Source organism: Entelurus aequoreus, linkage group LG07, assembly GCF_033978785.1.
Source record: "Entelurus aequoreus isolate RoL-2023_Sb linkage group LG07, RoL_Eaeq_v1.1, whole genome shotgun sequence".
NCBI classification, from domain to species: Eukaryota; Metazoa; Chordata; class Actinopteri; order Syngnathiformes; family Syngnathidae; genus Entelurus; species Entelurus aequoreus.
In genome coordinates this window covers 50,756,042-50,771,645 of record NC_084737.1, presented here as the reverse complement: position 1 = coordinate 50,771,645, position 15,604 = coordinate 50,756,042, and the positions used below count along the sequence as shown (strand labels likewise).

General features: G+C 41.5%; 1 protein-coding gene across 2 annotated transcripts in view; it reads left to right on the top strand.

Annotated features, from left to right (window-relative positions):
• LOC133653979 (cadherin-4-like) overlaps window positions 1-14,138 on the top strand; it is a 595,795-nt gene extending 581,657 nt beyond the window's left edge. For both annotated transcript variants that reach the window (XM_062053872.1, XM_062053871.1), the window contains 4 exons: window positions 957-1,193; window positions 7,416-7,555; window positions 7,643-7,807; window positions 9,290-14,138. In XM_062053872.1, the coding sequence (XP_061909856.1) occupies window positions 957-1,193; window positions 7,416-7,555; window positions 7,643-7,807; window positions 9,290-9,496 (749 nt within the window). In that variant the 3' untranslated portion in view covers window positions 9,497-14,138. The remainder of the gene's footprint in view (window positions 1-956; window positions 1,194-7,415; window positions 7,556-7,642; window positions 7,808-9,289) is intronic.
• Window positions 14,139-15,604: the final 1,466 nt, after the last annotated feature.

Genomic DNA, 15,604 nt, shown 5'->3' with positions numbered 1-15,604 from the left:
ACTCTCCTGGGAATGATATACAGTGGAACCTCGATGTACAAACTTAATTGGTTCTTGAACAGGATTCATAAATAGGAAAGTTTGTATAGTGAACCAAATTTTACCATAAGAAATAATTTAAACATGAATAATGGTTTCCAGCCTTGACAACAGTCCTTGAGTAAAAGTGTGTACACTGTGAACACAATACAAACTGCTCTATAGTACTGATTATTAAACAAGCATAACAAAATGTTCTATTTAATAACAAAGACAAAAAAAACACAACAACTAACCGAACTGTCCTCCTTACACAGCCACCCTGCTTACAAACAGACACACTCTCACTATCGAGTTAACCCTAACGGCCAGGTCGCTACAATGATTAGAAATAAATAAAATCCACTTTACCTTGTCGGTTTGTCTTCTTTGTCTGTAGCGGAGAGGGGAGGTAGTGGGGAAGTGTCGACAACGCTGTGGATACTTCCTGAATTTTTCAAACCACATACCGCTTAGCCATTGCTTTCTTTGGACTCATAATGAGCTATTAAAACTAGAAACATCTTGTAAAAAGGCTAAAAAGCACACAGAGTATCACAGTAGCTGAATGAATGAGCAGAGCCCGCACAATGGATGTGCTTCCAGGCAGGAAATGTTTGTACAAGGACACAAAGTTAGCACACCAAAGCATATTTTTATTTGGTCTGAGGTTCGTACAATGAGAGGTTTGTGAAACGAGGTCCCACTGTACTGTATATAAATACAGTAGCATTGTGTGTAACATAAAACATTATCACGTAAAATATTAAAAACAACTGTCAGTGTAACATATTTTAGTTTTATGCTACTGCAAACCACAATCAAAATCATAGACATTTACCATTGTTTAATAGAATCTTTGTAAAGGCAGTAGTTTTCATGTGGTTTATTATAAAAATGTTTTTACCTACGCAGTTCTTCTCCTTCCTCCTGCACAGGCAACTACGCCCGCCTGAGTCTGAGATACCAAGTCTATTTGGAGCCGGGCATGTACGAGGTCCCAATAACTGTGTCTGACTCGGGAAACCCACCCTTGTCCAACAGGTCGGTCATCAAAGTGAAAGTGTGTCCATGTGATCAAAACGGAGATTGCACTACAGCGGGTGCTGTGGCAGTCGCCGGCTTGGGAAGCGGAGCCATCATCTCTATTCTGATCTGCATCGTCATTCTGCTCAGTGAGTATCAGCTGTGGCTATCACACCACACCTTGCGGCTGTGTGGCATGTCATCAACACCATCACACACATTAAATGTGAAAGATTGTGATTGGTTAGGATTTGTCCTCCACAGCTCCCATGGATGCCTTTTCAACACTACTGACCATTAAGTGGGCGCTCTGTTTTTTATTTTATTACCTACCATACTTTATTCGTATTATCAACAGATATGGCCATAATAAGCTTGTTATTGTCAAATTAACTAAGTCATTACCATCACCATTCACATTTTTGTAAACAGTTTAACTTTAAACCCTACATCCTTTTTTTTTTCCAGGGATAACAAAAGACATCCAAACCTTATCAATACATTCTTACTTATATATTCTAAAAAGACAATACTAAAAAAATGGAGTGTTCCGTCTACAGTCATCATTAAGGTGTGGAGGAGAATTCTGGAATTCCATACCTAAAATAATTAAGGCAGTGCAATATCAATGGTGCTCACACAAAATATTGACACATGATTTAATAATAATGAATTGGATTATTATCGCGCTTTTCCGGACACTTAAAGGACTGACCTGAATCGCTAAAACCCATCATTCATTCACTCCACAGTTACAAGTGGTGGCAAGCTGAAATACATTTGTAGCCACAGCTGCCCTGGGGCAGACTGACAGAAACATTGCTGCCAATGTTGCGGCTACAGCTCCTGTGACCACCACCAAACATTCATTCACATTTATACAACAGTGTGAGTGACACTGGAGGCAAGGTAGTTGAATGTCCTGCCCAAGGACACAACTGCAGTGACCGCCAACCCGCTTGTTATTAAATGACCGCTATGCCTCCTGAGCACTGCTGCCCAATTCGGACATGTTCACTCTAGAGTGCACACTCTTGGAGTGTCAGCTCTTTAGACTAATAGTCATGTGTTGCATTTTTTTTTCGTCTAGAAGACAGTACATTTATTCAGCTAGCAAGCAATACACTGGCCGCTCTCAGTTACAGTATATCCAGGTTATAATTCTATAGTTTTGTTCCTTGAGAAGCTATATAAGACAATGTAACAAGATTGTGCAACATGCACAACAATCTCTGTGCCAACAGTGTATATCTTCAATAATGGACTTCATTTAAAGGCCTACTGAAATGAGATTTTCTTATTCAAACGGGGATAGCAGATCCATTCTATGTGTCATACTTGATCATTTCGCGATATTGCCATATTTTTGCTGAAAGGATTTAGTAGAGAACATCGATGATAAAGTTCGCAACTTTTGGTTGCTGATAAAAAAAGCCTTGCCTGTACCGGAAGTAGCGTGACGTCACAGGTTGAAGAGCTCCTCACATCTGCACATTGTTTTCAATCATGGACGCCAGCAGCGTGAGCGATTCGGACCGAGAAAGCGACGATTACCCCATTAATTTGAGCGAGGATGAAAGATTCGTGGATGAGGAAAGTGAAAGTGAAAGATTAGAGGGCAGTGGAAGCGATTCAGATAGGGAAGATGCTGTGAGAGGCGGGTGGGACCTAATATTCAGCTGGGAATGACTAAAACAGTAAATAAACACAAGACATATATATACTCTATTAGCCACAACACAACCAGGCTTATATTTAATATGCCACAAATTAATCCGCATAACAAACACCTCCCCCCTCCCGTCCATATAACCCGCCAATACAACTCAAACACCCGCACAACACACTCAATCCCACAGCCCAAAGTACCGTTCACTTCCGCAAAGTTCATACAGCACATATATTTCCCCAAAATTACGTACGTGACATGCACATAGCGGCACGCACGGACGGGCAAGCGATCAAATGTTTGTAATAAAGCTGCGTACTCACGGTAGCGCGTCTGCTATCCAACTCCAAGTCCTCCTGGTTGTGTTGCTGCAGCCAGCCGCTAATACACCGATCCCACCTACAGTTTTCTTCTTTGCTGTCTTCATTGTCCATTAAACAAATTGCAAAAGATTCACCAACACAGATGTCCAGAATACTGTGGAATTTTGCGATGAAAACAGAGCCGTTTGTATTGGGACACAATGGTGTCCCAATACTTCCGCACAATCCGTGACGTCACGCGCAAACGTCATCATACCGAGACGTTTTCAGCCGGATATTTCCCGGGAAATTTAAGATTGCACTTTATAAGTTAACCCGGCCGTATTGGCATGTATTGCAATGTTAAGATTTCATCATTGATATATAAACTATCAGACTGCGTGGTCGGTAGTAGTGGGTTTCAGTAGGCCTTTAAGATTGTGTAACTACAGGCTATGAATTTCCTCAGTATGTCCTTTCCGCTCCTAAGAGTAAGGACAGACATGTTTAGCTACTTTACTGTTCATCATATACTCACAATATGACATTGATTATTCAAAGTCACTGGTATGTATAGATTTTGGATTTCAGAAGTGATGGGACACAACTGGTTTGCGTACAGGGGCGTGGCTTGAAGGGATTAGATGCATGTTTTGGAGTAATATGAATCGAAACATATTGTTAAATTATTTATTATTTTGTACAAAATTAACAGAATTAAATAATTACACTTTTTAATGTTTACTTTGTATGTCCCGGCTGAGACTCAAACAATGTCTTCTGGAACAGAATACTTATATTTAAGCTTTTACACCACCAGGAGTCAGATATCTTAGCTGCAATTTGTGTTAGTCAACAACATAATGCAACATCATGTCACATCTAACCGCTGATTGGTCAGTTGCTATGAGCTGCCAATCATTGTCACTCTGTCAAGAGGCCAGCGGCAGGAACAAATCAGTGAGCTGGTAGGCGGTCCAAAAGGACACATTTCACCCTGAGTTGCCATTTTCTGCCTGGTGCTAGTGTTTGACTCTATTCAACAGTGTAACAATATTTTAGGACATCAAAAAGTGCCTTTTGAAAAAGTGCTGAGGACATGTCCCCACTAAACGCTCTCCAAAGTACGCCAATTCGTTTAACAACGGCTGTTTTTTTACTTTGAGGGAGACCGCCAATAGATATACTTGTAAAAACACGCAATAAAATGTTTCAGTGTGTTTTGGGTCCACATTAAGCGCTTGTCATTCCGCTCCGACCAGCTTTGCACATCGCCTAGACTCAATCCTGCAACCACACATCCCCGCTAATTGAAAATTGAGCAGTGCTAGACCGTAGGATTAAAACCCAGGGTAGCAACCCACTGTCCAGTGCAACTCTTACCCAACAGCTAAGCTAGCTGGCATCCGTTACACCACCCATCTAAACCCTAACCCAGCCTGCACACATCTGGGCACTGATTGAGAATTGAGCAGCGCTAGCCAATAAGCTTAAAGCCTACTGTCAACCCATTGTCCAACATTTTTTGAGGTTTACTGAACACTGAGTGGCACCCTCCAGGGCACTGCTTGTACATATACCGTGACCTTGTTTGGAACATACAAACACTACTGCAAAATAATGCAAAAACCAAGCCCAGCTAAGGTCATTGTGCTTTAAAAGTTGTCATTTATCGCTGTCATGCATAACAAAAATGACATGATTTATTTCTATTGTTTGTAGCAAAGGTCAGAACTTTCACCTTAGGTTCTCCAATTTCTAAACTTATTGACGACTTACGGCCTGATTTACTAAGATCCAAATACCATGCGCTAAACAGCGTGTGAAATCTATAAAATAGCGTGTTCCGTCCGATTTACTAAGACTGTGTGTGCAATTGTAAAGTGGTTCAGATTGCCTATAATATAAATTAAGATTTTGTGTGTACTATACGGGGCATCACCACGGAGACGCTCTCATTTACTGCACATTCATGTTATCATGCTACTACTTGTGTTTTCAAACATGCAGGAGACATGTACCACTTTTTATGGGCATTTTAGACACAGTCCTGCAGTGCATCTACATTGACACCACTATTTTTTTTCACTGCCGAAGTTGCGCTCATTTGAGGCTTAAAGGCCTACTGAAATGAATTTTTGTATTTAAACGGGGATAGCAGATCCATTCTATGTGTCATACTTGATCATTTCGCGATATTGCCATATTTTTGCTGAAAGGATTTAGTAGAGAACATCGCCGATAAAGTTCGCAACTTTTGGTCGCTGATAAAAAAAGCCTTGCCTGTACCGGAAGTAGCGTGACGTCGCAGGTTGAAAGGCTCCTCACATTTCCCCATTGTTTACACCAGCAGTGAGAGCGATTCGGACCGAGAAAGCGACGATTACCCCATTAATTTGAGCGAGGATGAAAGATTTGTGGATGAGGAACGTGAGAGTGAAGGACTAGAGTGCAGTGCAGGACGTATCTTTTTTCGCTCTGACCGTAACTTAGGTAAAAGGGCTCATTGGATTCCACACTTTCTCCTTTTTCTATTGTGGATCACAGATTTGTATTTTAAACCACCTCGGATACTATATCCTCTTGAAAATGAGAGTCGAGAACGCGAAATGGACATTCACAGTGACTTTTATCTCCACGACAATACATCGGTGAAGCACTTTAGCTACGGAGCTAACGTGATAGCATCGTGCTTAAATGCAGATAGAAACAAAAGAAATAAGCCCCTGACTGGAAGGATAGACAACAGATCAGCAATACTACTAACAGGAGACACCGAACCAAACACTGAACCTGTAACTACATGGTTAATGCTGTGCCGCCTGTCGAAGCCTAGCAATGCTGTTGCTAACGACGCCATTGAAGCTAACTTAGCTACGGGACCTCGTCAGAGCTCTGATAAAAACATTAGCGCTCCACCTACGCCAGCCCTCATCTGCTCATCAACACCCGTGCTCACCTGCGTTCCAGCGATCGGCGGCGCGACGAAGGACTTCACCCGATCATCGATGCGGTCGGCGGCTAGCGTCGCATAGCGCGTCTGTTATCCTCAAAGTCCTCCTGCTTGTGTTGCTGCAGCCAGCCGCTAATACACCGATCCCACCTACAGCTTTCTTCTTTGCAGTCTCCATTGTTCATTAAACAAATTGCAAAAGATCCACCAACACAGATGTCCAGAATACTGTGGAATTTTGCGATGAAAACAGAGCTGTTTGTATTGAGATACAATGTGTCCGAATACTTCCGTTTCAACCATTGACGTCACCCGCATACGTCATCATACATAGACGTTTTCAACCGGAAGTTTTGCGGGAAATTTAAAATTGCACTTTATAAGTTAACCCGGCCGTATTGGCATGTGTTGCAATGTTAAGATTTCATCATTGATATATAAACTATCAGACTGCATGGTCGGTAGTAGTGGGTTTCAGTAGGCCTTTAAAGTTTTTTAGTTTTTTGTATAAGAAATGTTTTAATAATAATAATAATAGAATGATATTTATTCTATGAAAAAACAAACTTCACTAAAACTTCACAAAAAAAATATTAAATGACACTAAAATGCATTTATTTAATTTGTTTTAATACGAAAGGGACAAGAGGTAAAAAAATGGATGGATGGATGTCCCTAAAATCCTCTAGCAGCTATAAAAATATAAAATGATGTTGCTGAATAGACAATGTGTCTAATCATTTTTATTTCTGACCGTCCAAAATGTTGACACACACACATAGGACGAAGGATTCTCGTCTGTCCATCATCTGTCTGTGCAGCGCGAGCACGGATCCGGCAGCCGTGTGTGGAACTGCCAGTTTGCACGTCCTTCTGACACGTGCTAAATAAAACACAAAATAGAGCTCGCAAAACGGTGATGTGTGTTGCTTAATCACATTGCCCGTGCTAAATAATTATATTTGCATCTTTTCCTCCCAGTACTGTGGGCATTTTGATGATCAGAATATAATTTGCATATTAATGAAGACGGAGACGCAAAATGGATTGCACGCCTTAATCTGCTCAGTTAACATACGGAATCAACTTTGCACACATTTTCTAGATCACCATTGTTTGTGATATCAGGTGTGCACATGTTTTAGTACACGCAAACCTTTAGTAAATCACGCCCTTATTGTTCTTCGTCAAAGCAGGAACTTTTCTGGTTTTAGTGGCTGTCCAGTCCAAGATCAGTGAGAAAGAGGTGTCGAACAGTTTTCTAACTGTTGTCATTATTGTCATGTTACCTCCGGTGTAAATATCAGGAAGCGATAAAGAAGGCTGAGTAATTGTTCAACAAAGCAATAACATGACCATGACAAAATAAAGGCAGTATTCCTAAAGTGTAGTGTATTATACATCTTTTAAATGTATGTATCCCAATGATGTTTGTGTGTCTTTGCAGGCATGGTGCTGCTGTTTGTTGTGTGGATCAAGCGCAGGGAGAAGGAGAGACACATTAAACAGCTGCTCATTGACCCGGAGGATGATGTCAGAGACAACATCCTGAAATACGATGAAGAGGGAGGGGGAGAAGAGGACCAGGTGAGATCCCAGGAGAAGAAAGTCACATGCTCTGTAATCTGACCTCTTGTACCCTTATTACATCTCTGTCACCCGCTGGATCTGTAGGACTACGACCTGAGTCAGCTGCAGCAGCCTGACTCGTTGGAGCACATCATCAACAAGCCTCCTGGTGTCCGCAGGGTGGATGAACGGCCCATCATCCCAGAATCCCAGTACCCAATCAGACCAGTCGTGCCCCACCCCGGAGACATCGGGGACTTTATCCATGAGGTGAACACACCTGGACACGAGTGACCTGTTCACATGATTGTGTATAGATTGTTGCCCTTTCAGCAGCCTGGCCTTTCACTTGCCATCTATATTGACATTTAATATGATTACAATTTTCTCTTTAATAGGTAGTGGCTGGCATGGCCACAAAAAGCCACAATTTGGCTCTCATAGCACGGGGCTTTACATTTCCAAACCTAAAATGTCGGCACTTTGATGCGAGAAAATGCTGATTGACAGACTTGTGACAGCATTTTCACACTCGAGAGGTGTTGGCAGCTGTTCAGCTTTGATCCATCCAACCTTGTCTCTCATTCACACACGCACACACTCGCCTGATCCCGTTCCAGCAGCCTAGTAAAACACAAGCATCAACAAATACACAACGTTCCTGCCACCCACTGGGTGCCAGGAAATAGAGACCATTCTGATTTACAGTATATATTTCTATCCGTCGCCTTACCATGTATCCTACTGAAGTGGATGGAACCCCGTCACCTGACAAACCTTTCTGTGGATAGTCCTGCTTTGTCATTCTTGGAAGCAAGTGCTATTCAGGGATGTTATTTGCGCTGTTTATCCACAACTACTGATTATAAAGAAACACGTTTAATTCAGTCAATGCAGTTTGACTGTTGTAGCCTGAGCTTGCTCTGTCCATTTTCATTCATTGTCAGCGATATCTTCAAACTTTTTATCTTTCGTCAAGGCAAGCGATAGCCAAAATTCTTGTGGTAGAAAAAATGTCCAAGACACTGTTTAAAACCTTTGGTGACTCTAGATTACATAAGCAAAATGTTCAAGTTTGTCGGTATATGAATTGTTTTACCTTTCTATCAGTCACAATCTTCATAATCAATAGGGTTGTCCCGATCCGATATTGATAACAGCCCAATATCAGCTATAAAACCAAGGTATCAGACTATATTGGCCTACATCTAAAACATCCAATATAAGAACTCCAATTTCTTGGATTTTACTGACGTCACATCCGGCTCACGTCCCGTCCCGCCCAATAAATAAATACGTGTGGTAGTCAGGCTAGCTCTGTTCTCAATGGGTACGAGATGCCATTAGCCTTTCTCAAATAAAAAAATGCCCTATGCTTGTGCTGTTTTCGGCTCTATGAATTGTTCAAATTGCGAAAAGGACAAACGTTTCTTCAGAGTTTCTCGAGAGCTAATCAAAAAGGGCGGAAAACTGAAAGATTTTACGAAACAACGTTGAAAGCATGCAACTCAGACTCCAGTCCAAGAGAGCAGAGTCGAAGAATGCACGAGTTTGCAATGATCACTTTGTTTGAAGTTGGGTTTCACTATGTAAAAGCGCTTTTAGTCACTAGAGAAAAGCGTTATATAAATATAATTCACTTCACACCTCACACAGTTGATCATAGTCTGAATTGATTTCAAGAGAAAAAAAAGCCTTCATTACCATAGGATGTGTTTAAGCAGTAAAGTGACTATCCTTCCTTGTGTTTAGGGTCTCCGAGCAGCTGACAATGACCCCACAGCACCACCTTATGACTCGCTGCTGGTGTTTGACTATGAGGGCGGCGGCTCCACTTCTGGTTCTGTCAGTTCTCTCAACTCTTCTAGCACCGGAGAGCAGGACTATGACTACCTCAACGACTGGGGACCCCGCTTCAAGAAGCTGGCCGAGATGTACGGCGGGGGGGAGGAGGATTAAATCACACACACTCACGCACTCGTCTTATCAGCTGGCTTGCTATGTCCCGCCAACACCAGGGGTTGCAACAAGTTCACACCGACTGACCAACATTCGGACTACCTGCTTCAGAGGTCGGGCACCGTCTGACTGACACAGAAGCTCTGAGTTATCACAATTTGTATTTTCAAACTTTCATGTGAAGTTTTAAGCCAGGCTTTAGTCGCTTCTGTCTGATTTTATTTTTCTTGTGACTTATTTTTTTGTTCTCTTCACTCCACAACAAGAGTCGTTCCTTACTCCTCAAGGTGTTCACTTCCCTCTAGCTGTCAGCCCCTGTCTGCCTCTCTGCAGAAGCTTTTTGGTTTCAGCCTCTTTGTCTAGGGGGTAGCAAAAAGGAACAAGAACCCAGATATGACAGTCCCTCCTGTGTGAGGCCTCTGGTTTATTCTCTCTTGAACTTGAATTTACTTAGAATAGAAGCACTGTTGTTTAAAAAAAAAAAAAGAAAAGAAAAAAAAGTGCCTTCAGTGGTGCATATTTTAACCGACTCCCTCTAACTCAGGATAAGTTGCCATTTTCTGGGCGTCTGCGCCTTCATTTACCCCTGACCCTTTAACTCAGACCTTTCCATCGTGCTGCAGGGCTGTGCTTTACCTGCGGAGGTGCCAGTTCCAGCTATGACCAGCCAAGGCGGTTGTTATGTAGACAAATCAGTACATGTTGATGGCAGCCAAGATGAATATGATTGCATAAATCACACAAATACGAGATGGGACTGTTGTGGAGAAGTGTCTTTGTTTCTTCTGGCTTCATTAGCAGCTGTGTTTGTTTTGAACTCAGTAATCACACCTAACACACGACAGTCATGTGTCCAATCCTTTGAAGGTCACGTGACGGAGGGTCTTTGCCTTCATTTAAGGTTTACATGTTTATCCGCACACCCAAAGGGACGTATACCTGTTACAAGTTTTCTACAAAAGGGAGGGGATTCAAATGGACCCCATTCCTGGGTGGATCTCGCGTAAGAGGGAGAGGGGTAGTTAATAATTTTGCAATGCAGTTTGCTGAAAATGATGGAAAGTGCCGCCCTACATAGCAACTGATGCTGTGGTCAAAGTTCAAATTGCCACAGAACACATTTCAAGACACTTAACACGGCAGCTGAAGTGGATAGTGCACCCCCCTCCCCAATTCGTCACGTTTCATGTGTCAGGTAAACCGAGACGATTGGGGTTGTATGAATTCCCTTCTTACTGTCGGACAAAACAATACAACATTGCAAATACAAAGTAAAGATGAAGTCAGCTTGAATGATCCCTTGCTCTTTATCTCACTATATTGTTTTTATTTATGTTAGATTCAGTAACACTTCACAACAATGTTTAAATGTAAAAATGTTGGTGCTCACAACGATTGAGGGATTTGAGCCTCAGCCAGGGATTTCTCGGCTCCTCAATCTGTCTCTCTTCAGGCTGCACTTAACTATTTATCTGAAATGTTCCCCTGAAAATTATGCCTGCAAGTTCAAGAGTTTCCATGAAGAAGTTAGAGCAAACAAAAGTTTGTCATGGAGTTGTGAACACTATATCAAAGTCCACTGGTCAAAAATGAAGCCTTAACAGATTTTAAAAGAATACATTTTTCAAGACTGAATGAAACAGCAAATCTGCTTATGGGCTCGTGTACCGTATATTTTGGACCATAAGGTACACCGGATTATAAGGCGCACTGCTGAGGAGCGGATCTATTCAAGTCTATTTTCATACAAACGGCGCACAGGATTCTAAGGCGCATTAAAGGGGTCATATTATGATTTTTTTCTACATTTAAAACACTTCCTTGTGGTATAGATAACATGTAATAATGGTTCTTTGGTCAAACTGTTCCATAGATTATGTTTTACAGACCATTTTTAAGTCGCTTGCTGACCTTCGCTTCAGCATGCGCCGTTTTGTGGGCGGTCTCATTTTCGTTTCTCACCTTCGACAGTGTCTTCTCCCCGTCATCTTTGTTGTAGCGGTGTAGCGTGCAAGGACGGGAGTTGAAGAAGTGTCAAAAGATGGAGCTAACTGTTTTAATGACATTCAGACTTTACTCAAATCAATAATGGAGCAGCATCTCCTCATCCGTGGCTCACTAGTGCAACAACGCCGGATGTGTCCCGTGAAAAAACGTCCGACAGGAACGCTCTAATAACGAAAGTTCCGCGGGTGAATTATGTAAACTCACTACACCGGTAGTTTTTAGCGCTTCCATAGCGAGATATAAGTTTGAATTTGATGCTACTTTATATTAGAAATGGCAACAGCGTAGGGTGAATGTCCCATAACAAGAAGATAGTGAAAAAGAAGAAGCTTATCGACTACGGTGTCAGCACGGACTACAGTGGTGGACTTAAGCAGATCCCAAATACACATCAGCAGATACCAGAAGGAAAGAAAAATTGGTTTTGAATAATATTGTGAAACAAAACGCCAGATAATGTCTGCTACAGGTGCCATTTTGCGGTCCTTATACACATACCATAATAATACTGTATGTTGAACCAGAGTACGTCTGACGACGGTAGCCGTAATACTGCAACAATCCATCAAGTGGTGCGGCTTCATAGCTTACCAAAGTCGTACTCCAACATTTTGACAGATTTTTGAGCGTCGTGTGTAATGTTCTCTATTCTCAACTTAAAGTTTTAGTGTTGTTTACTGGCGTCATCTTGCTGTCTACACTTATCTCTTATGTGTGACTGCTATCTACTGGTCACACTAATCATTACACCACATACCAAATAAAGTAGCTTTGAGGTTGGTAAGCACAACCAAAATTATTCCGTACATTGGGCGCACCGGGTTATAAAGGCGCACTGTCGATTTGAGAAAATGAAAGGATTTTAAGTGCGCCCTATATTCCGAAAAATACGGTAATCGTTTTTCAAAACACACCCATCTTGGAAGGAAATTAGGACTTATAAATGTTAATGTTAATTATTCAAATGTAGTCAGTGGGTGGAACATGTTCCCCTGTGGTCGCCAGCTTGATGCTGCATGACCTAATTCGCAATGACTTTAAAATACAACAAATTATAAGAGGAAAACTGTAATAATGCATCTCCTTGAAAAAGGCTCATCCATTAGAAAAATACATGCTATTTTCCTGCCAATGCAAGTATCCAAGGCCATCAAAGAGAAACCTGGGTGTGATTGGGTTCTTACAAAGGGAAGGAATATCATGTTATAATCAATGAGGTGAACAGGGTTAGAATCTAACGGTTGAGAGGAAACAGAAGCAACGTGCCGTGCAGAAACTGAGAGCAGTGATTTTCCCCAACCACTCTCAGCTTAAAGTGCAATCAGAGTCAAGGCAAGGAGGGACGCTTGCTGCCGGATTAGCTCTTATCTATCCGGTTGCTCCTCCACCTCCAGAATATCCTCACAAAATAAACACAGCTGTTACTCTCGCTATCTGTGATTTGTGTCTGACACATCAATGTTGTATATACAGGACCTTTTTTTATACATTTGTCAACATGAATCACTGGTGATTTTTCTCTCTCACTCTTTCAAGTGAGACCAACACGTTGGCGAGGAAGGTTTCACCGCTAAAAAGCCATGGTGAAGAGAACTCCATTGATTTTGAGCGCGATCTCACAGCCATGCTTGTGTTGCCGTGTCACTCGAGCCTCTTCAGAGCAAAGAGTAAAGACCTTTCAAACTCACCTGTACAGTCCAGCAGAAACACACACACACACACACACTCCTCTTGGCCTTATTGTACCCAAATGCGGGTTCTAGTCCAGCGTTTCAAATTGATTGCAAAGCTCAGAGGGCCCTCCTACAGGTAGTGGGACTGCCGGAGGACAAAGGGACGTTCTTTGACACATTTAGGGACATCCGAACAAAAAATTTGGGATAACACTGCAGCAGGCCACGCACGTACACACAATGACTTTTTTTTTTTAAATGGCGCTGTTATGGTGTTGCATGATGACAAATTGCAACAACTGTTTTTGTGCCGTCTGAAGTTATAGAAGAGATAGCAAATATTGAAGAACGCTTTTTCTCCGACGTACTGTAGACAATTTGTGACCATGGACACGCCTGACCTGATTGCAGGATATGGCCGCCACTACAAGAAAGACCAGTGGTTCTTTAGAGATTTCCTTGCCCAAGTCCAAGTGTACATACTGTAGTATTTGCTCGCTAAACAGACCAAGTTTAATGTACGACTTGAGCTTTTTGCATGTCTTTTTTTACAATGGCCAGATGAGTTCTATTACAGTAACTATTCAACATGTGACGTGTGGCAACCCGCATGACCGAGGTTGCACTACAAATACAATTCTGGCATACCATATCCACATAGTTGAAATGAAACAATATAACGTTAGTTATGATATTAATTGCACAGGTATCTAAAGTCTAAGAGGAAATAGTTTTTTTGTAAATTGTCGACAGCACAAGCATTTTGTATTGGTGTTTGTACCCATTTTGTATTAAACAAAAAAAAAATGAAAAAGAAAGGTTATGTTGTTTCAAGCCTGTGTTTATAATGCCACTGCAACCTTGGTTTCCAAACAGTACCTGTGCAGCCCTGCAGATCAACATTGTAAATGAGATGCCAAGCTGGAGAATCCTTTTCAGGACCGTGTGTTATAAATAAAGAATCCCCCTCCTTATAAGAACATCGCCTCATCTTTGTATCCGCATTTACTCTCTCAAGTGTTGTTTGTTATTAAAGAGGAAATATTTGTTATGTTTACTGGAGGGAGTAGACGGCACAGACCACAAGAGGGCATAACTTCTCTATGATTTATTATATATATATATGTATATATATATCGGGATCTTTCTGTGTGGAGTTTGCATGTTCTCCCCGTGACTGCGTGGGTTCCCTCCGGGTACTCCGGCTTCCTCCCACCTCCAAAAACATGCACCTGGGGATAGGTTGATTGGCAACACTAAATTGGCCCTAGTGTGTGAATGTGAGTGTGGATGTTGTCTGTCTATCTGTGTTGGCCCTGCGATGAGGTGGCGACTTGTGCCCGATTGTAGCTGAGATAGGCTCCAGCGCCCCCCGCAACCCCGAAGGGAATAAGCGGTAGAAAATGGATATATATATATATATATATATATATATATATATATATATATATATATATATATATATATATATATATATATATATATATATATATATATATATATATATATATATAATTAACAAAACAATAATACTTAAAAGGAAATGGAGTGTGACAGAGCCAAAAATGTGTATGTGTGTGAGACAATGTGTAGGATTAGCTGCTGAGTGTTACCCGTAGTGCTGAGTGCATACTTGGCAACATTGAGACCTCCGAATTCGGGAGATTGGGGGGGTTGGTTTGAGGTGGGCGGGGGCGGAGTTAAGGGGGAGGAGTATATTTATAGCTAGAATTCACTGAAATTCAAGTATTTCTTATATATATATATAAATAAAATAAATACTTGACTTTCAGTGAATTCTAGCTATATATATACGTATTTTATTATATATATATATGTACTTATATATACATATATATATATACATATTCATTTATTTACACATATACACACACTCCTCTATTCATTGTTGTATTTGAAAGTGCAATGTTTTGCAGCCAGTAGCACAGCCTTTGAAGGAGCATAGGTATGTGCAGTGTAATATTCTGGGTTGGAGTCAATAACCAGGCGAGGTGATGAAGTTACGTCTCTTTACTTCATACTTCAGAACCAACTCCCACACTTGCCGTCAGGGTGCGCAACACAACGTAAACCGATGGCCAACCAAAAAGTAACCACAGAACACTATACCCAACATTCACCAGGAGATGGAAACAAACAACTTAAATCACTCTATTACAGGCAGCATCTGTGAAATTTAATTTCCAGGAAAGGAGTGAGTTTAGGGTTGAATTGTCCATCCTCGTTCTATTCTCTGTCACTCGTCGTCGACATGACTGTGTCTTCTTCGTTCTTCGTCTCCTTCTTGTTGTGTGTGCAGTTGTGCACTCGCCAAAAGCCGTAGATGTTATAACGTGACTGGGCCAACACGTTTATATGAAGGAAAAGCGGACGTGACGACAGGCTGTCCTCACTCAGGTCCGCACGG